General features: G+C 31.8%; 2 protein-coding genes across 4 annotated transcripts in view; one reads left to right on the top strand and one right to left on the bottom strand.

Moving 5' to 3' along the window:
* LOC105111449 (ubiquitin-like-specific protease ESD4) overlaps positions 1–4,011 on the top strand; it is a 6,009-nt gene extending 1,998 nt beyond the window's left edge. Inside the window, exons 4-8 of the mRNA XM_011006803.1 lie at positions 7–149; positions 239–358; positions 1,269–1,372; positions 2,433–2,505; positions 3,319–4,011. Of these exons, the coding sequence (XP_011005105.1) occupies positions 7–149; positions 239–358; positions 1,269–1,372; positions 2,433–2,505; positions 3,319–3,381 (503 nt within the window). The 3' untranslated portion in view covers positions 3,382–4,011. The remainder of the gene's footprint in view (positions 1–6; positions 150–238; positions 359–1,268; positions 1,373–2,432; positions 2,506–3,318) is intronic.
* A 223-nt stretch (positions 4,012–4,234) lies between these two features.
* On the bottom strand, positions 4,235–12,146 carry LOC105111447 (kinesin-13A-like). 3 transcript variants are annotated; one of them, XM_011006799.1, is made up of 13 exons: positions 11,991–12,146; positions 11,498–11,763; positions 10,875–11,096; positions 10,039–10,230; positions 9,334–9,435; positions 9,101–9,178; positions 8,658–8,739; positions 8,132–8,294; positions 7,302–7,631; positions 5,846–6,064; positions 5,169–5,754; positions 5,010–5,075; positions 4,235–4,554 (listed from the first exon to the last, which is right to left on the bottom strand). In XM_011006799.1, exons 2-13 carry the CDS (start codon positions 11,705–11,707, stop codon positions 4,372–4,374), a joined length of 2,433 nt encoding a protein of 810 aa, XP_011005101.1. In that variant the 5' UTR covers positions 11,708–11,763; positions 11,991–12,146; the 3' UTR covers positions 4,235–4,371. The 3 variants fall into 3 exon arrangements, with proteins under 3 accessions (XP_011005101.1, XP_011005100.1, XP_011005103.1); XM_011006798.1 differs by having other exon boundaries at positions 11,864–12,146; XM_011006801.1 differs by lacking the exon at positions 11,991–12,146 and having other exon boundaries at positions 11,536–11,645.
* Positions 12,147–20,337: the final 8,191 nt, after the last annotated feature.

Raw genomic sequence — 20,337 nt, forward strand, 5'->3', positions numbered from 1 at the left:
TTTTTTTTTTTTTTTTTGAAGCTCTGAATGGTATCCTAAATGTTTATGTCCAGTTAACAGGTGGAGGTAAGGGTGGCTTTGATTATAGAGCTGTCAAAAGATGGACGACGGAAAAAAAGTTGGGATATTTCTTGATTGACTGTGACAAAGTAAAACAATGCAAATCCTTTCCATTTTCTGACTACTTATTTTTGTTCACTGTAAGTTGCGCATATTCTCATTTTTTGCTTGTGCTCAGATATTTGTCCCTGTTCACCAAGAGATACATTGGTGTTTGGCAATCATTAATAATAAGGATCACAAGTTCCAATATCTCGATTCACTCAAAGGAAAGGACATCAGAGTTCTTGAAAGTTTGGTATGTTTTGTTTTGATTTCTATGTATTCCTAACTAGTTCCAAGGGCATCATAGCTAAAGCATTAATCTCTCTAATTTTCAAGTGACAAGGTTCCATTGAGAGTTCCTTTGTTTGATTGTCCTAATGATTACTTTAGAAGCTAATGGACCATTGAATCCAGCCATTTCTGTTTTTGACCAAAGCCTGTCCCCATGACCTAACTGTTAATATTGGAAGCCTGAAGCTTAAAAGGTTGGATTACATAATGAAAGATATGGACTGTGCCCTTTATACCTTTCCAATTTTCCCGAAGTGCGTAGTTGATGCTTGCTTGATCCAACTATATAGACAGCTTCTAATGTTGGGATGAGGGGTTTTATTTTTGAAGTACTAACCAATGCATATGATTCTTTCTATGTTTTGATGCTATAAAATCATCTCACAAAGGGTTCAGTGATCTTCTGAAAGTTGTTTAGGTTTTGGAATTGGTATAATTATTTGCGAAATTTACTCTCTCAAGTCTAGTTGATGACAAAAAGGACACTCTCAAGTCCAGTTGATAACAAAAAGGTTTTTCTTTGATTTTTTACTTTATAAAGTTTGTAAATTAAGGATTTATAAAAAATGTAACTGTATCAAGGATTGTGGGTTTGCTCATGTATGTTATGGAGTTAAGGTTGCAAATCTTAACTTCTATCCCTGCAACAGCTGTGGTTTTGTAGTGTTAAGATGGTTGTCTTGTATTCAGGAAATTTGCGTTGTGAATCTGTGATCTAGCACTTCAGTGGCTCCAAATCTTTATGCTTATTTCTGGCAGTTGCAAAACTGAAAAGGAGGGGGAAATGAAAAATATGTGGGAAAATGCTGAACTATGATATTTACTCACAACTTCTTCAATTCTTGGCTGATGTTTTTAATTGATGTGTCCAGGCTAAATACTATGCTGAAGAAGTGAAAGACAAGAGTAAGAAAGACATTGACGTAAGTAATTGGGAGCGTGAATTTGTTGAAGACCTTCCTGAACAGCAGAACGGGTGTGTATTCTTTTTTTGTAGTATTCTTCTTTTGGAATCAAGTGCAAGATATTTTCTCCATTATCAGTTATAAAGAAAAAATGATTTCTCTTTTAAATTACCACGTCTTCTGAAGCTTGTTAGAGGATCTAAAAGAAGTACCTTGTTATAGAAGCATAGCTTATACAACAAAGAATGAATCATAAAAGAAATACAACTTAACTGAACTAAGGCTCAGAGGCAAAATAATCAGGGTTAGCTTAATGGACTGGCCTTCACTATTCAGTTCTATCATGATCCCGTGGACTAAAATTTTTTGTGGGCTGTTGTGATATTGTATGAATAAATGAAAGAAATCTCTGGAAAATGTTCCTTGATCATGGTCTCCTCCCTGGCTTTACGTTTAGAATCAGCTCTACAGTCGTGATTCTACTTGTCAGTGAGTTATCTTCCTGAAAAATTGGTCTGTAGCAGTCAGAATAAACTTAACATGCCTGAAGATGGATGCAACGTATTGTTCTCTTTCTTTCTCCACCTGTCTTAAATGCTACACTTTCTCTTATCTAATGTCATATGATTTAAAATTTTAGGATGTGATGTACTGTTAAGTTCTAGGATGTGGTTTCTTAGTCCTGAATCATATTCATTGTTAGTATAGAATCAAGGAAACAAATAGGCATGTGTATAGTGAATGCTTCCCCAGTATTTAGAACATGATGGATCAGTTGATAAAAGAATCTCAATTTACTGCTTCACTTAGTCTGAGTTTCAGTAGTTTTGTTCCTGTCTATGCTGTAGCTGTTTTGAAGAAACCACGCAGCAAATTTACACTGGGGCTACTTTTTGATGCTTCACTGCTGAGGTGTCTAAGTCCCTTAGTATCTTCATCTATTCTTTTCTACGATGAAACTGTTTTTAAGAGTTTCCTCAACGAACTAGTGTATTTTCTTCATGTACACTGCATGTGTGGCTTCAACCTGCTCCCATGGCTTCTCCCAATTCAATTCTGCTGAATACCTTAATCCACAATAAGCTTTTACTATCAACTATTTCTAGTATTAACATGTTTCCATATAAGCAGGTATGACTGTGGTGTGTTTATGATCAAATATGCTGATTTTTCTAGCAGAGGTGTAGGACTGTGTTTTGGCCAGGTAAGGTGATTATGCTTTTGAAAGTGCTGATGTATTTCTTCTGTATCGAAAGATTTGCTTAGGTCTCTAATTTATAGTCATTGACCTGCATTTGTTGAAGCTTAAAAATATGGAATTTTGAAAGCCCACCTACCTGTCATAGATAAGCAATGGCCTCTAGTTTTTAAGAGTTTCCTCAACGAACTAGTATATTTCCTTCATGTACACTGCTGAATACCTTAATCCACAATAAGCTTTTACTATCAACTATTTCTAGTATTAACATGTTTCCATATAAGCAGGTATGACTGTGGTGTGTTTATGATCAAATATGCTGATTTTTCTAGCAGAGGTGTAGGACTGTGTTTTGGCCAGGTAAGGTGATTATGCTTTTGAAAGTGCTGATGTATTTCTTCTGTATCGAAAGATTTGCTTAGGTCTCTAATTTATAGTCATTGACCTGCATTTGTTGAAGCTTAAAAATATGGAATTTTGAAAGCCCACCTACCTGTCATAGATAAGCAATGGCCTCTATTTGTCTGGTGGCCCCCATTGTGGTGAATATCATTTCATGTTTTCTTCAAGTTTTCAAGCCAATGAACCAACTGGTTGACGTGCCAAGAGGGGATCCTTTTTCAAGGGAATGGTTCAGATTGCAAAAACAAGATAAACCTCATTCATTTCTTTTTTTTTCTCTCCCTTGGGTACAATAAAACCTTTTTCTTTGTAATTCTAAAAAATGAACCAGCCGGGAAACAGATCTTGTTATACTATGTAGGAAACCAGTAATCGTTGTCAACTGTGAACTCAAATCTGTATATCTCTGTTTTGCAGGAGCACATGCCCTATTTTCGGTTGAGGACAGCCAAGGAAATTCTGAGACTGAAAGCTGACTGATTGAAAGTGTAAACGTGCTACTCAATATCCATTATTTTGTATTAGTGATTCTGCAGGCAGCAGATCTGCCTTGCTTGTGAATAGAGGGTGTCCTTGGGCCTCCGTCCAGGTGTCAATGTGGTAGCAAAGCAAGGCAAGCAGTTCAAGGTTGCCCTGTTGGCTTGAGGGGTTAAAGGATTATTCCTTGTGCAATGATGCAAACCAATGTTGACACTGAACAAGGCAGGACCTGTGGCTGGTTATTTACTCTACCCGTTTGATTCATTCAGCCTAGTAGTTATTGTAGCCATCCCTTGGTGGGTTCATAATTGTAATGATAGAAGTCCTGCTTTGGGGGGGAAGAGATGCATGGTCAGGCTTTTTGGCTTCTGTGTTCTTTTGGGAAAACTGGTCACTTTCCTGGTTTTGCTACCTTGCTCTATTTGGTTTCTTTGCGTACATAACAGGCAGTGATTGCCTGTAGTTACTGGGTATTCTTTTGCTGTTCTGGGTGTGTGGGCGTGTAAATTCCCTCAGTTAACGCATGATCTGAGACTTCTGATGTTTCACATATTGCTCCGAGGTTTCTTTTCTTGTAAACGCTTAAAAGCATATAGTGGAATAGGAAGAAGAGTAATTGCAGGAGAACAAGAAATTTTTCTATTTCAGGTTTTTTTTTCTCCTTTCTTAATTCCATTAATAATCATGTTCCAGTTACCTTTAACGTGAATCCCGCTCCACCACAACAGTTGGAAGCCTGGCTGTTGAAGGCAGTCGAGTTGCCACATCAGATCATGACAAAAACCAAACACTTTTCCTGGCCAGCTGACTGCAAGAATTAAAATTGGGTTTATGCGAGGGGATTATACGCAGGTAATTGAAATTAAATTTCCATTTCTGGGAGCTGATTATATCGAATCAACAAGGACAAAATCATATTGTAGTAGTGAAATACAAGAGATTTGGAATTACAAGACAGCCTTAAGTTTGGCAGGTAAAGAAAGTGCAGCATTAACGAGGGACTCTCTTCCGATTAAGTATCTCTTGTTCTCTTAGTCGATGCTGGAACCGAGCGAGGCGTGCTTGGAGGCTAACCAGGCCAGCTGCCTTGCGTGAGAGCACGAAGTTCAACTGGGTTACATAGTTGTCAATGAGACTGCCTGGTTGGTCAACTTCTGCCAACAGTTTCATTTCCTGTGTACCCAATGCCACACAACATGAGCACACGGATGGTAACCATGCAATTAAAACTTAAGGATTACACGGATGTGTAATGGCAGTAGCTGTGGTTTAAAGTGTTTTTGGTTTATAAATATATTAAAATAATATTTTTAGTAGCTGTGGTTTAAAGTGTTTTTGGCTTATAAATATATTAAAATAATATTTTTAAATTTTTTTAAAAATTATTTTTAACATCACATCAAAATAATTTGAAAATATAAAAAAATTAATTTCAAAAAACAAGAAGAAGAAGTTTTCAGTTTCGACCACGTCGACAAACACTGCATGCATCTTCAATGCCAAATTGAACCCCCACCCCGAGCTCAAAAAAGAAAAGAGAATGAAGAAAGAAACACCCGAGTTATCACAAAGCAGCTTAAAACATGTTTCAGAATTTGAGCAAGGGAAGAGGATTGGCATTCACTTACTTCACGAACAATCTCCATTGTATCCTCAATTTCTTTTCTATGCGCAGCGATTAGGGCCTCTTCTTCCTAAAAAATACCGATAAAATGGTCAACTGAGGGCATTACAAACTTTCAAATAGACACCACAAAATTAGTATAAATACCAAATATGCTACCAACCTCAAGTATTGCATTTATATTCCCAACAGGAGGATCCGGTTTGTACTGTCGTGATCCAGTGTTACTTGCACTATAGTTTCCTGTACTCTGCTGCTTTGGGATTGCAGTGGGGAGATCAGATCCACTGCCATCTTTTTTGAACCAGTTTCCAAATTTTTCTGACTTTTCCTCCCTGGATATTTTTCTGCGAGGTGGAGACACCTTCGGCACTTTCTCTTCTGTATCAGCTGAGTGCTGGGTGTATGATGAATTGACTTTTTGACTTGCCAGACCACCATAGGAACTATTACTTTCGAACCTCTCCCTGTCTGCTATGCCAGAACTCAACCCATTTTCTTCTCGTTCATTTAAGGAAAAACCTGAGGGCTGTTTATCATAATCAACAGTAGGATTGTAAGATGGAGTTTCTTTCTCTACAACCCTTCTACCCATATCTGGCACCCTGACCTCTTGTTGCTCATAAACATCATCAACATCAACGGAGACTGGCAGTGATGATGTAGAGGAAGCATCCTTGTTAGTTGGCGGTAATGAACTTACAGCCTGATCCTTTCTTGCATTTCCGCTTTTAGAAAGACTTTTAACCCTGTTCATTTAAATAAGCATGCTTTATCATCAAGGAGAAGACAAGAGACCACTGCAACTATGTTCAGTTGAGGCAATAGGATCACACTTACCTATCCGCATATCTCAATGTATTGAGTGTATGTTCACATGAGCCAGCATTTGGGGAAATGCAAGAGACCATAACTGTCCTAGAGTTGCCCACAAAGGAATCACGGAGTACTTCTGTGAGTTTGCTCCCACGGAATGGTATATGGATCTGGTCATTGTCCAAAGCACGAATGCACTCCTTAAGAGCCAAAAGGCTCTTGTTGATTTCTGCACCTTCAATCCTGCAAAGAACCAAAAGGTGCATCAAGAAGTGCAAAACCAAGCTTGCCTTGCAACAACTAATTCAAAGACCTAGTGATTGTTTAACTGCCAAATCAGGCAAGATAACTTTTTGCAATGAGTAAAAGATATCCATCATCAGTCACCACAAGGATGGACATCATGCATGATGACAATCCCAATCTAGTTTATGAAGTTTAAGGTAGCATCTGGAGAATGAATCCATAGGTACAGAACTGACATTGCTAGTTTTGGGGCCATGAATGGGAAAAAAAAAAAAAAAGCATGCACAAGATTTGGAATTCTTAAGGTGGATCTCTTATGAAATCTTTAAATAACCCCACAGCAAATAGAATGCTCACCCATCAACATTAAAATAGATCAAGATAGTTTTGGTGAATCAATAGGAACAGAACTTATATTGCTAGTTTTGGTACCAGGAACTGAAAAAAAGATATGCAAAAGATTTTGAAGTCCCAAGGTGGATCTCTTATGAAATCTTTAAATAACCCCACAGCAAACAGAATGCTCACATCAACATTCAAATGGATCAAGATACCAAAAAAATAACAAGACCTGGCTCTTCTAAAACTACTAGATAATACAATCTAAAGTCCAGCACCTTAATTAGAAGAAAAGTTGCTTCTCCATCTCAAGCTCAATGAGTTCTAAGCAAGTGTAAACGATACTCAGCTGATTGATGAGCCCAATTTACCAGGCAATGCCAAAGAGGCAACTTGATTGCAACAGCTAGAGCTACCAGTTTTCATCACAAAAGCCAAATCCATTTAATAGTTAAACACTTATAGAGGGGCAGAAAGAATGGGAAGGTCTTTATTAATATTCATTCTAGAAAATTTAGAAATTTTTATTGATTTCTTATGAATTTACTTTTAAATCCTTTAGGTTCTTCCCCACATTAACTTTACCAAACAAGTCATAACAAATGAGTGTTTAGCATCTCTTCCACAGAAACTCGTATTTTTCCGTTCCCAAAATCTTTAGACAGACCAAGCTGGACAGAGAAGAATTCAGAGGAAACCCACCCTATTGGCACACTAGTGGTGCACCAAAAAGAGGCCTCGGTGTTGTTTATAAAATAATCACCTGATCATATTTGATCAGCATGGAATCCAATAAACAGATTCTTAAAAACTCTAAGTAATTGTCAAAAACTATAGTGACAAACTTGCAGTTAGAACAAAAGAAGAAATAGAAGTGTAGTGCAGATAAGGATACCTTGTTTGCCGGTCATTGTCAGTGGTGTCTGCACCTCGTTCACTACCAGCAAGATCAATAAATGAAATTTTCCCAACAACTTTACCACTTCTATAGTCATTCACATCACTGTTCCGCCTGGAGTCTTTTACTTCACTGTGCTTCTTAACAGCAAGTTGTAAAATAGCATGTGACCTTGAAGATTCCTCATTGGCACCAGTAGATCCTGTACTTCTGGCAGCATTCCCCTTCTCAATAAATTCCTTAACAATTTGTACATCAGAAACTTCAAATTCTTGCAGTCCAACAATGCAAACTTGTTGCCTACCATCTTCTCTCATACAAAGTTTCCTAATTGAGAAGAATAATGTCATTCAGCATGTGTGGTTGAACTCATTAACCATTCACAGCTTAAGACTTTTAGATACATGAATAAACACATAAAAATTATTCTGAAGAAAACATACAGCAAAGATAATGCATGGTTGACAAGGGACAATGCATCTTCTATGGTTACTTCCATTAAATTAAGTTGCTAACGTAGCCAAAATTAAAAAGTGAAAAGTGAAAATACACAGAAAATGAATCTTATAGAATGATTGTCAAAAAAAATGTCCTTTTTATTACTTCTTATGCCACAACCACATCAGATGAACTCATAAAAGGGTGACTTCAAGTCACAATAGCAAGCACCCAAGGAACACATGGTGCATGTGAGGAATAATATCAGCAGAGATTTCATAGTCATCTTTACCCCATTACAAATTGAATCTAATTGATACAAAGTTCTGAAGACACGACTTGTGAGAAGACAAATGAAATAAACCAACAAGAAACAGGGAAATACTAACTTTCTTTCACTGAGAAGATCAAAGAGTTTTCCACCATAAATTTCAAAGAAGCTAAGCCACAATTTGAATCTCTGATTACGATAAACTGGCTGATGCAACAATCTAACAAGATCTTCAGCAGCTCTAAGAGGCAGGGGCTGCATTGTGAATGTCTTACCACTACCTGAAATAAAAGCAGTGTCAGGATTTCAGTTATCCACAACAGTTTGAGCTTAACTTAGCTTCAGAAGAGGCAGCATCTGTGAAAAGAAAACTTCAAAGTAGAAATAAGAAATGGATTGTCCCACCATGCACATTTCACCTCAAAGGAAACCAAAATAAATATGCAGGAGATGAAAACAAGAGCAAGTGCAGCAGGGAAAATCTAGTTTTTTTTTCTTCCAGGAAACATGGAAACATAGATCCAAAACATTAAACTGGGACATTTTATATGTGAAAATGTAGCCATGACAAAAAAAAATGGACATGATGGGAAAAACATATATAGCAAGCATCTGTTGCAAGAACCATAAGACAGAATTTCTACCTGTCTGACCATATGCAAAACATGTGGCTTTTGTTCGCTGAAAAATGGTGGGAATAATTGGTTCCACAGTAACCCGATATACCTGTTTCATCAAGGGAAGCAATCATTTCTTTGAGCTAATCAATTAGCAACTACAAAGGGACACTGCTTCAATAATAACATGCAGAAAGATGATTTGGATTGGAGCAAAAAATGTCATAAGAGCTGAATACAGGTATAAAATAAATAGCTCATTTAAAAACTCCCATGATTCACACATTCTCGTAAATAAAATAATAGCAAAAATTATTAAAGATCCTTGTCACTAAAACCATGCATGATTTCAGAGTGGTTGCTACATTTCAACTTTTATCCCCGATTTACACTTCCTTGTGACTAAAACCAAGCATGATTTCATAGTGGTTGCTACATTTCAACTTTTATCCCCACATGCAAAACATTACCTCGTCATTGGTGACACGCTCATCCAGAACAGCATCAAAACAGAACTCGTGCTTCTCAATATATGCAGTCAAGTCCACCTAACATATCAGAAAGAAACATCAGACCTCTGAAAATGAAAAATGAAGAGGAAGAGAACAGAATACCAGGACAACTTCAGTAAAAAATTCCAACCTGCATATAAAAAATCTTACGAAATACTGTAAGACTTTTTTACAACATTAAGGAAACAAACCTTTAGCCTGGGTTCATGGACAGTTAAAGCATTGTCATTCACCGTTACAATGTCGTCCTCCTTCCTAGCAAGCTCCTTCTTGTTTAGTGGTCTTTTACGTACCTATGGCACAAATATTATTAAAAGATTTCCAGGAAACTTTTCCTTGTGTGCTTGTGAATAAAGCAAATGACAAACAGGATATCATCCGTATGCTGGTATTCACCAAGGCTGAAGAGAAAGGATTCAGAATGTTAGAAACCAAAAAAAAATTAAAGAATGTTTGCCTGGTCTGTCAAGTAACCTAGTATACTGTGATCCTGCAAATACTATCTAGGAAGAGAAAATAAAAGCACTATTGCACATGGCACCAACATTTCTACTTAAAAACCCACAGGTGTGGGATTGACTTAGTTTAGTTGAGTAACAAACAAGGCATCTAAGATAGCTTCTCCTAAATACTACAAATAGCAAGACACGTACGCTAAGTTAGGACAAAATACTAGAAGAATCTGAGAGTTGAGCTTGGAAGATATAGCAGTAAATTCACCAAAACTAGCAAATTATGTATATATCATCAGCAATGATGCAATTCTTCACCCAACAAAAATGATAAGTTTTCACATCAAAATCACGTGCTCACAACTCAACCACATTTCTGCATGCAGGCATTCAAATGAACACATAGAAGAACACGCAGACTTACAATCCTACAAATCAACTTACCACAACTTTAATCTTTGCCGCATTATTTTCCTTTGTGCTGTTCTCCTTTTCATTAGTGGGGGATGGAACTGACAAATCTGCATCAGTTTGCTCTCCTTGCTGTCTGCTACTAGTCAAATTGAAGTCATTTTCAAATCCTTTTGAAACACCAGGCATCAATGGTGATGGATCAAATGGTTCTGAGATGACATGCTGAAAACGTTACAAAAACAATAATAAAAAGGAATGAGGGGCAGTATCCTCCCAGTATCAAGAAAACAACGAGAGAGAGAGAAAAGACAATACTGAACATTCCAACGAATATATTAGCATGAATGAAGTGATAAACAGCGCAGGAAAAATGGCTAAGGAAAAATCCATCAAAGAGAAACAAGGCCTTATCAGAATTCCATAGCCTCAATGAGTGATTCTAAACTCCTGAATCCAATTCCAGAGTCAGCAACTACTACCTACTTCCAGTTAAATTGAGTCAGTTACTACCAGCTTCCCCTTGAGAGAAAAGGGGAAAAAAAAAAGAGATAGGCCCACTATTGGACAGAAGAGGGACTGTGGAATGGTTCAAAATCGAAAGGCAATATCACTATCTTAAAGAGCATCATCAAATAGACAGCTATTTTTCCTCATGTTCTTCATACTTGAATGTGAACAAAGTTTCACATCACTGACACGTTGAAGAGGGAGAAGCAAATAAAAATACCACCTATCATCTAGTGTAAGTAAACAATTTGGTGCAAGGAACTAAGATGAGTACATTACTTTTACTGGTTGCTCATTTTAAGGTTGGGACCCATGAAAGCTGTATACATAAATTCTTCCCACCAAGTTAGATGCGGTACCTCAGATAGAAGTTCTGTATCATCCATAGCATGAAGATCCAAAAGGCCAGCTCCAAAATCCCCCCTAAAGTCAGGAGAATAAAAGCCATCTGAGGCAGAAACACCAGCTGAAGTTTGGGCAGATGGGATGTAAGGCTCAGAAACAGACTCTCCATTAAAATTGAGGTTTCTCATAAGCTTGAAAAGCCTCTGTTTCTCTTCAGCAGATTGTGCTCCATAACCCTTTAACAAATACATAAAATAAACCATCCGACTCAGATCCAAGCACAACCACAAATCCATCCAAGCACATGCAACAAACTGGATTTGATTACTTATTCTGATACTCGAAAACCAAGGACAACAAGCATGAATTTCATAGGTAGAAAACTCGACATAAAGAAGATTGAACAACAACTGTGTATCAAGAACTTGATCCAGTATATGAAGAAAAAAAATGAGCTGGAAAATACGACAAGTCCGCACTCCAAATGTGACTTCTTGGCACCAAAACCCATAAACACAACAAATTATGTATATTCCTTTCCCTCAAATATCATAATCAGTACACACGGCAATACAAATAACCGCCATCAACTTACAAGGAACGCGAATTAAGAGTGAATCAAGTTTCCTTTTTATACCTGCATTAAAATATTAGGAAGGAGGCGATGATCGATACCAGTAGAAGCCAAGGGAGAGGCCAGATGCTGCAAGCCCGCAGACTGAAGCCATCTAGCCATGACCGCATCACCAGCATCAGCAGAGGGGCCCAAGGAACCACCGGCGGCGGCATGATCATAGAGTGCGGTGGAAGCAGCAGAAGCATTCGTTTGCTGCATCTTGCCGCCCATGTGGCGCTGTGATCGCCTCTGTGGAGCCAATTTTCAAGATCTATTTATCACCACCGCTTCACACACAAATTAAAAGCAAAACAAAATTAGCAATGCAGAAACAAATTAAAACAAAAATTACTAAATTAATTAATTTTTTAGAGAAGCAGAACTTACAAGGAGGATAGAATCCGAATCCAAAACAGAACATGAAACGTAATTTGATTCCCAATTATTCCAGTGAAATTCAATTTGTTTACGAACTTACAAGACGAAGTTCTTAATCGAGACGAGAGAGATCTACCATGTGAAATAGAAATTTGTGATTCAGATCTGAAACTGAAAGCAAAACCCTAATTTTTAGTTTTTTTTTTTTTTTGCTCTAATGTGAATTTATTTTGCTGTTATTTGAGAAGAGAAGAAGAAATGTTATTAGCATGGACGAGAGAGGGACGGAGGGAGGGAACGCTTGTGATGATGTGATGCTGACGTGGGACATTCGTACTTGATAATTTTATTTTCTTGTTGGAGTATTATGGTTTTCAAATTTTTTATTTAACGGCTATTTCTTTTTAAAGACTAATCTGCCCCTCCTTTTATTTTCACAATTTCCACTTATTTAACGACTGAAAAAAGAATTCTATTAAAAAAAAAAAAAGCAAGGGGTAAATGGTTTAAAATGCATTTGATATTAAGCTTCTTTATTTTTTGGAATTGATTATTAATTTGGTTTCAACAAAATCCTAAAAATACTAATTATTATCTCGAAATAAAAAATGCCATTAATAAGAGCATTTATATTTTTAGATATTTTTTATGATTTCAATGTGTTGGTGTAAAAAATAAAAAATATATATATTATTTTAATATATTTTTAACTAAAATACATATAATGAAATATATTATTTTAATAATGTAAAATATTAAGATTCGCCTTTGTTAGGACGGCACCAGAGGAGGAATAAAAACACCGACACCATATGCTAGTTATTGAATTTAAAAATATTGAAGGTGCGTGGATGGACATGTCTGTTTATTCAGGAAAAAGCTAAAGACATATATGTTTTTTCTACGCCAAGTCAAATAATTAATTTCCAAGCCAATTATTATTAAAATAAGATCTAGCATGTCAACAACCTCCCCTACCTTTCAAATCGAAATAATGAGTTTATTATTATTATTATTATTACATGTATGATAGAAGAGATTATGGGAATACAAGAATGCCCTTGAATATTTGGTGTAAATATTCCCTGGTTTTCTTTTTAGGGATTTAGAATTAATTTCCTGATTGTTAGGTTTTTGGTTTTTTGTATAATTATTTTTTCATATTAGTTTGCGTGGTATTAATTGTATATATACTGTATTTCTCTCATTGTTTAATAAAAAATTAAAAAGTGTTTTCTTTTCATATTAAAAACAGATTTATTTCCATGTTATTGTATTTAATTGCGACCAAAAATAATTAAGGTACCAGTTATGTGTCAATTATATATTATAAAGTAATCGACCACCTTCATTGCACTTTAAAAACAAAAGGGGCACGCAGCATATTATAAACAAAAATGGTAAACTTAGGAAAAACTAAATGAAAATATATATATATATATATATATATAATTGTTTGATTAATCACTACGGTTTTACCCTATACTTTATTTCTTGAGATTTTATTTAAAAAAAGTCATGAATTATATAGTTTTTAAAATTTATTTTTTCAAATCATAACTACAATGTTAAATATTAACTTAATCCGATTAACCTTTTACTTTCATTCTTTTTTTATCTTCATTTGAGAATTTTTGTGTTATTTTTTGGATTCTGGATCTATAACCTTTCCTAATAAATGGGAGATGATACCCAGATTGCGAACACTCTGCAGAAATTCCTACTAAATTTTTATAAAAATAAAATAAAAAATAAATAAATATTAATGGAATATCATGTTTTTTAAGACGAATATTGGGATGAAATAAAAAAAAATAAAGCAAAAATCATGCACTGGATTAGAGAGATTTTTTTGTAACCGGTGAAAATGTTTGGTCCGGGAGGAGCAAATTGCAAGCGACAGGCATGCCTCCTGTTCGATCGTGATTCAGGTGGGGGTCTGGCTTCTCCGATGGCTCTGAAAAACATGCGCGCACGAGAATCGTCGTGGCAGGGTTGCGAGGAGGGAGAAGGTACTGGCATTTATCTTAGCATCAGGAAGTTTATTATTTATATCAGAATAAATAATATTAAAGGATAGGTTAGAGCTTCATGAATGAAAAGGGAGCAGATTTAATTGATTTATATTTTTATTTTTGGAGTAGTTTTATGGTGTTTTTAAATTAAAATAATTTTTTTATAGAATTTATATAAATATTTTCAAGTTAAAATAAGTATTTTAAATTAAAAAAACCTTGAACCCACTTATTAGCCATTAAAGATGGCTGAAAATCTGAATCGGTGACAGCATAATATAAATGGATTTAGTGATTTAATGACTTATCATCCATTTATTTTTTTAAAATTAAATGCACCGTCAGTCATTGATAACGTGTTTGAAATTACTGTTGAATACTCTTTAAAAACGTGTTTAAATAAAAAACATCAAATTAATATTTTTTTAATAAATTTTAATAATTTTAATATATTAATATCAAAAATTCATTATAATTTTTCAATATGGTGACAACAATGTCTACAAAAAAAAGATAGGCAGTGAGTACTCTATACTCTATATAAAGTTTAATGTGATAAGAAAATTCATCAGCAAGCATGCATCTATAAGCTTCCTCCACCCCAGGCCTGAACTGGGATTGTGTCCGCAATGGACAACATGGTTGTAATTAGCTTGAAATAAGGTTTTTTGAGGGCGTGCTGTCTGGTCAAGCGGGGCATACGAAGAAGAATGATGCTGGTGGATCTCGTCGTGTAACCAGAAGAAGAAGAAAAAAAAACCGCCCCTTTTCAATGCAGCAACCTTGCAGCACCTTGCTTTAACTTAAAGCATGTGATCAGTTGGAGGTTGGGATCCAAGCAGTTTGATTTTTTTATATTTTAAGATTGTTTTAATATGTTGGTATTAAAAATAAAAAATTATTTTTTAATATCTTTTAAAAAATATAAAAATTAAAATTGAAATCAAGTGATTTCTTAACTGAATTATCATGTATATCTTAGTTAATGCTCCCACGAGAAAAAACACAATGATAGTCTGGATGCTACAAATATATTTGAAAGAAATAATTAAAAAAACAAATGATTTGAGTAATACGTTCTCCCGGGTTTAATAAATTAATTTTATTTTAATTGGACGATAAAATAAATCATGATATACATATATAAAGATTTTAAAAACTTGGGAAAAAACCTTAGAAGTATAAAATTAGATAAAATAAGATAACAAAGAAACAATCAAATTCAACTCAAAACTGAATAGAAAAAAATAACAAAGAAACAACTAAATTCAACCCAAGTTAGCACAATATACATATAACTTAGGTAATAAGGGGTGAGTCATCCTGCAAAACTCGTAATTCAAATCATGAGATTATGATGATCCAATGAAAATGAAATTGAAAAAAACTATGAAGCAACTTTTTAAAAAAACACATTGCATAATAAAACAAAAAAAAATTACCAAAAAAAAGATGTCAACTCTGTAAACTATTCAAATCCATTACCCAGTCATTAGAATGAAAGCATTGTAAATAATAAAAATAGAGAGTAACAAAAAAATTTTGATTGAAAGGCTAAATTGAAAAGGAAAAAAAACTTTAATAAAATAAAAAAATTAAAAGAATATGGACTAAATTGAGAAGAAAATACACCATGAGTTTTAATTGAATGATAAATCTAAAATCCAATAAGATTTTAATAAAAGGACAAGGGATAAAATTAAAAAAAATAATATATAACAAATAATATTTGGACTCATTGAAATACCAAAAAATAAAGAGAATTGAAGTGTAATTTTAAGGGTAAGGGAGGGAAAAAAATCATCAAAAATAAATTATATATCATACACGTGCCACATCATAAAAAAAATAAGATGATATTTCTAATAATAATAACATAGTGCAATGGCATATTTGGAAAACAAAAGGTATCATACATGTTAAAAAAATATAAGTATTTTCCATGTGTTAATACGTGAGTATCACATATCAATAACTTTTAAAATTTTAAAATTAATTATTCAACATAAAAAATTTATTTTCATAAATAAATATAGAATTAAAAAATAAAAACCCCTATAAAAAGATGTAAAGAACCTTTTACATGCGCCCCTCTTTTTTCTTATTTAAAGGGAAAAAAATCTTTTAATTGTTTATCAAAGAATAAAAAGATATAAATTTTTTGATTAACAGTTTGTATATATATTTTTTTTTATCTCAGGTAAATAAGTCATTTTATTATTCCAAAAAGGTTGAAATCACACATATACCTCTGAATGATTCTTAATGAACAACGGATCATTGAAAAAGACTGAATTGCTTCAAACTAGAGGCATAAATTTTCTCAATCAAGGGCAAAAAAAAAACAATTTAACTCTTAATTTTATTAATGAAAGAGGGGAGAAGGTGGCAACTCTTGTAATTTGTTTATGATTATTAATTTGCAGGTAAATGATGTGATAACAGAAGCAGTAGGGGGTGATGCTAGGAACGTGGAGGGTGGTGATGCAGTATGACAGACACCATGCATCCATGTTGGTACCAGGTGGGCTGTCATAATCACGGAGCTGGTAAAACGTACTGAGTTTATTATCATATTTAGTCTGTAACAGCTGTTATAATTATGATTTAAAAAATATTATTTTATATAAAATTAATTTATAAAAATATATATTTAATTAAAATTATGGTTAATATTAAGACTTAATAAAAATAATTTAACATATTTCATTAAAAATATTTTTGAAAATAAAGTTATAAAATAATTATATATAAATATATGAATATTAATAGTTTTTAATTTAATTTAAATATTATAGATTTAACTATTATTATTACATCATGAAATAAATAATACTAATATTAAATATTTTTTATTGTTTTATTAAACTATATTTTTTATTTTTTTATTAAACTATATGTAATTTCATCATATATGAAATCTATTTGATAAAAACTATATTTTTCATGATTTTTTAAACATGCAATAACGTCATGTAAAATATCATAAATAATAAAATTATAATTATAATTAAATTCTGTAAATATTACATCATTAATTGATTTTCTTTTAATTTTTTAAATAAAATATAATTAAAAAATAAAAATTAATTTTTATAACCACGTCAAACTCAATTCAATGCATTTTAGTTTAAATCGAATTTGATCTACCGAAAAAAAACTAAAATAATAAAAAGTAAATTTCAGTATTCCCATAAACAATAAACTTTACTCTCCACCGTGTTCCACAGGTTTATGGCAAGCAAGTAATAGCTGCTTTTTACATACTCGTGCTTTTATTTAAATTTAAATGAATAGTAAATTGTAATTTTATATTACCAAACAACAAACATTTATTATTTGTTTTAAAAATTAATCCAATCACGTAAACAAATAACCACGATGAATCCTTTGAAACCTAGAAGCTATGTTTCAAGGCACTTCGGGGTAGTGTGGATGTGTTAGTGATCACTACTATATGCTCGTAATGCACACAGTTCTATGTTGATTATAAAGCTACCACAGTAACTGGAGAATAATTCCATCAACTCTTGCATTGATAACCATGTGGTGCCACAGACCTTGGTTAGTTTTATACTTCAAAATTTAATTTTTTTTATTTAAAATTATTTTTTTATATTTTCAAATTACTGTAATATGTTTATATTAAAAATAATTTTTTAAAATAAAAATATATATTTTAAAATAAATGATACTTTAAACTACAATCACTATTATATTTCAAAACACACCATTAATTAATCTCTAGGTAATTGAATGTTTGGTATCTATAGCCATACAAGAGAGTGCATCCATAGAAAATCCATTAAGAGCAAGTTTGATATTTTGATATCAATTATTTTTAAATTTTTTTATTAGAATATGTATTGAAATCACACACATATATATTTAAAAAAATATTTTCAATATTAGAAAACTAAAATAATATGAAAATGCACATAAAAAATTAATTTAAAGAAAAAAAAATTTATTTTTCTTTATTTTTTTCAAAAACAGAAATGCAAAAACAAGGGTTTTCAAACTACTTGAATTCTAACTTAGATAAGGTTATAGGGAACTAACGAGATATGTATAAAGATAAGGGATAGCCTCGGCTATTTCACTCTCTTCGTGTTCGTTATGTTCTCTTTTGTCTTCTTCATCTCCAGGTTCGCACCCTATTCTCTTGCAATTCCAATCTCTTTTGAACTTATTTGCTCTGTTGTTTTACACTTTCAAGGGTGTTTGTGTTTGATAATGTAATTAAAAATATTTTTTAAAAATATTTTTATATTAACGCATAAAAAATCTAAAAACATTAAAAAATATTAATTTAATGCATTAAAATATCTAAAAACATTAAAAAATATTAATTTAAAATTGTTTGGTAATGTAATAAAATGAAATGAATTTTTTTGTTTTTAAAACATAAAAATAAACATTCATTTCGTTTGGTAATGTAATAAAATGAAATGAATGTTTATTATTTTAAAACATAAAAATAAACATTCATTTCATTTTATTACGTCATTTTAAAACAAAACAATTAAAGATAATATACAAGTGCTTGATAAGACTTTTTAATATTTTATTGCTAAATTTCTGGGAGTGAAGGATAAATTCACCTTTTTAAAAAATATATATATGCCCATATTATTTTAATGCAGCAGAATCATTTAGGCGTCGTCTTGTTAAAATTATTTAAAGGGTAGCCTAACTCGAAGATACGACTCAGTACGATTAGAGTGAACGTGGACTTCTGCAATAAAGCATTGCAAACCTATCGAATCGCCTCCTCTAGCTGCACTCTACCAGCAGCAACCTTGAGACAAATTAGCTGTACAAAAAATCCTCGTCGAGGTGTCTTGCCTCCTAGGCGTTTGTTTACGCGGTGCTGCTGTGTTTTAAACAAGATATAGTTTTTGTATGTTTAGTTAAAAAAAAAAAACATTTTATTGTTTATAGATCCCATTTTTTATTATATTACAAACACAATTAAGGTTATTTTTGTTTCAACAATAAATAATAACCAACATATATTTACATATTGTTTATATTAATTAATTAATATTAATAATATTAAATAATATATACATGTTAAACTATTCATTCTAAGAATAGTATAGCCTATTATATTATTTTAATTAGACTAGTTCCGGTTCAAAGCTTAAAATATATTGAATGAATCCGATTCAGTAAAATAAAAATTATTTTTCATTTTTTAATTATTTTTATTTAAAAAATTAGTATTTCAAATTATTTAATGATATTGTATAAATTAAACAGAAATCACTTGATAATATAGTATTTACAAAATTTGATTGCAATTCCAATATTATTCTTGAATATATTTTATCTAATATTATTGCAATATTATTGCAGACTTAAAAAATTAATAAAACTGTAATCCTTGGATGAATTTCATATGCAATGAAATTATAGATATTTTAATAAAATAATAAAAATATTTTATATAAAGTATTATTTATTTTATAATATAATAACAATAACTAAATCTAAAATATTTAAATTAAAAATCATCAATATTAATATAACTTTTTAAAATTATTTTATAACCTCAATTTCAAAAGCATTCTTAATCATTCAATTTCAATTTTAATCATAGTTTTAACCAAACATTTATATTCAAACCAATTTCAACTAAAAATATTTTTTATAAAACAAATTTTTTTAAACTAAAACCATAACAACTACCATAATACCAAACACGCTAACATGAATAATATAGTTGGTTACACTGTTCAAGTTTAAAGCTTAAAATGCATTGAACTACATCCAACTAGTAAAATAAAATTTATTTTTAATTTTTTAATTATTTTTTATTCAAAAAATTAATATTTAATATTATTTAATAACACTACATAAATTAAATAAAAATCACTTAATAATATAATATTTATAAAATTTAATTGTAATCCTAATTTTGTTTTTAATTATATTTTACCTAATATTATTACAAATTTAAAAAACCAAAAACATTAACATTATAGTTATTGTCAGATATATTTCATACACAATAAAATTATAAATATTTTAATAAAACAAAAAAAATACTTTATATAAAATACTATTTATTTTATAATATTATAATAATAATTAAATCTATAATATTTAAATTAAAAATTATAAATATTAATATATATATATATATATATATATTAAATTATTTTAAAAGCATCTCAATTTAACAAACCATCTATATTTTCAGATCAAATCAACATCGAGGTGTCTTGCCTCCTAGGCGTTTTAAATAAGATATAGTTTTTGTATGTTTAGTTAAAAAAAAAAACATTTTATTGTTTATAGGTTCTATTTTTTATTGTATTACAAACACAGTTAAGGTTATTTTTGTTTCGACAATAAACAATAGCCAACATATATTTATGTATTGTTAATGTTAATTAATTAACATGAATAATGTCAAACAATATATACATGTTAAGCTATTCATGCTAAGAATAGTATAGT

Source organism: Populus euphratica, unplaced genomic scaffold (genome assembly GCF_000495115.2).
Source record: "Populus euphratica unplaced genomic scaffold, PopEup_1.0 scaffold294.1, whole genome shotgun sequence".
In the NCBI taxonomy this organism is placed as follows: Eukaryota; Viridiplantae; Streptophyta; class Magnoliopsida; order Malpighiales; family Salicaceae; genus Populus; species Populus euphratica.

Coding starts and splice junctions, on each gene's coding strand:
- LOC105111447 (XM_011006799.1), bottom strand. CDS start 11,707: ATGGGCGGCAAGATGCAGCAAACGAATGCTTCTGCTGCTTCCACCGCA. Junction 9,179..9,333: donor TCCATGAACCCAGGCTAAAG/GTTTGTTTCCTT, acceptor CTGATATGTTAG/GTGGACTTGACTGCATATAT. Junction 4,555..5,009: donor CAATGGAGATTGTTCGTGAA/GTAAGTGAATGC, acceptor TTGGGTACACAG/GAAATGAAACTGTTGGCAGA.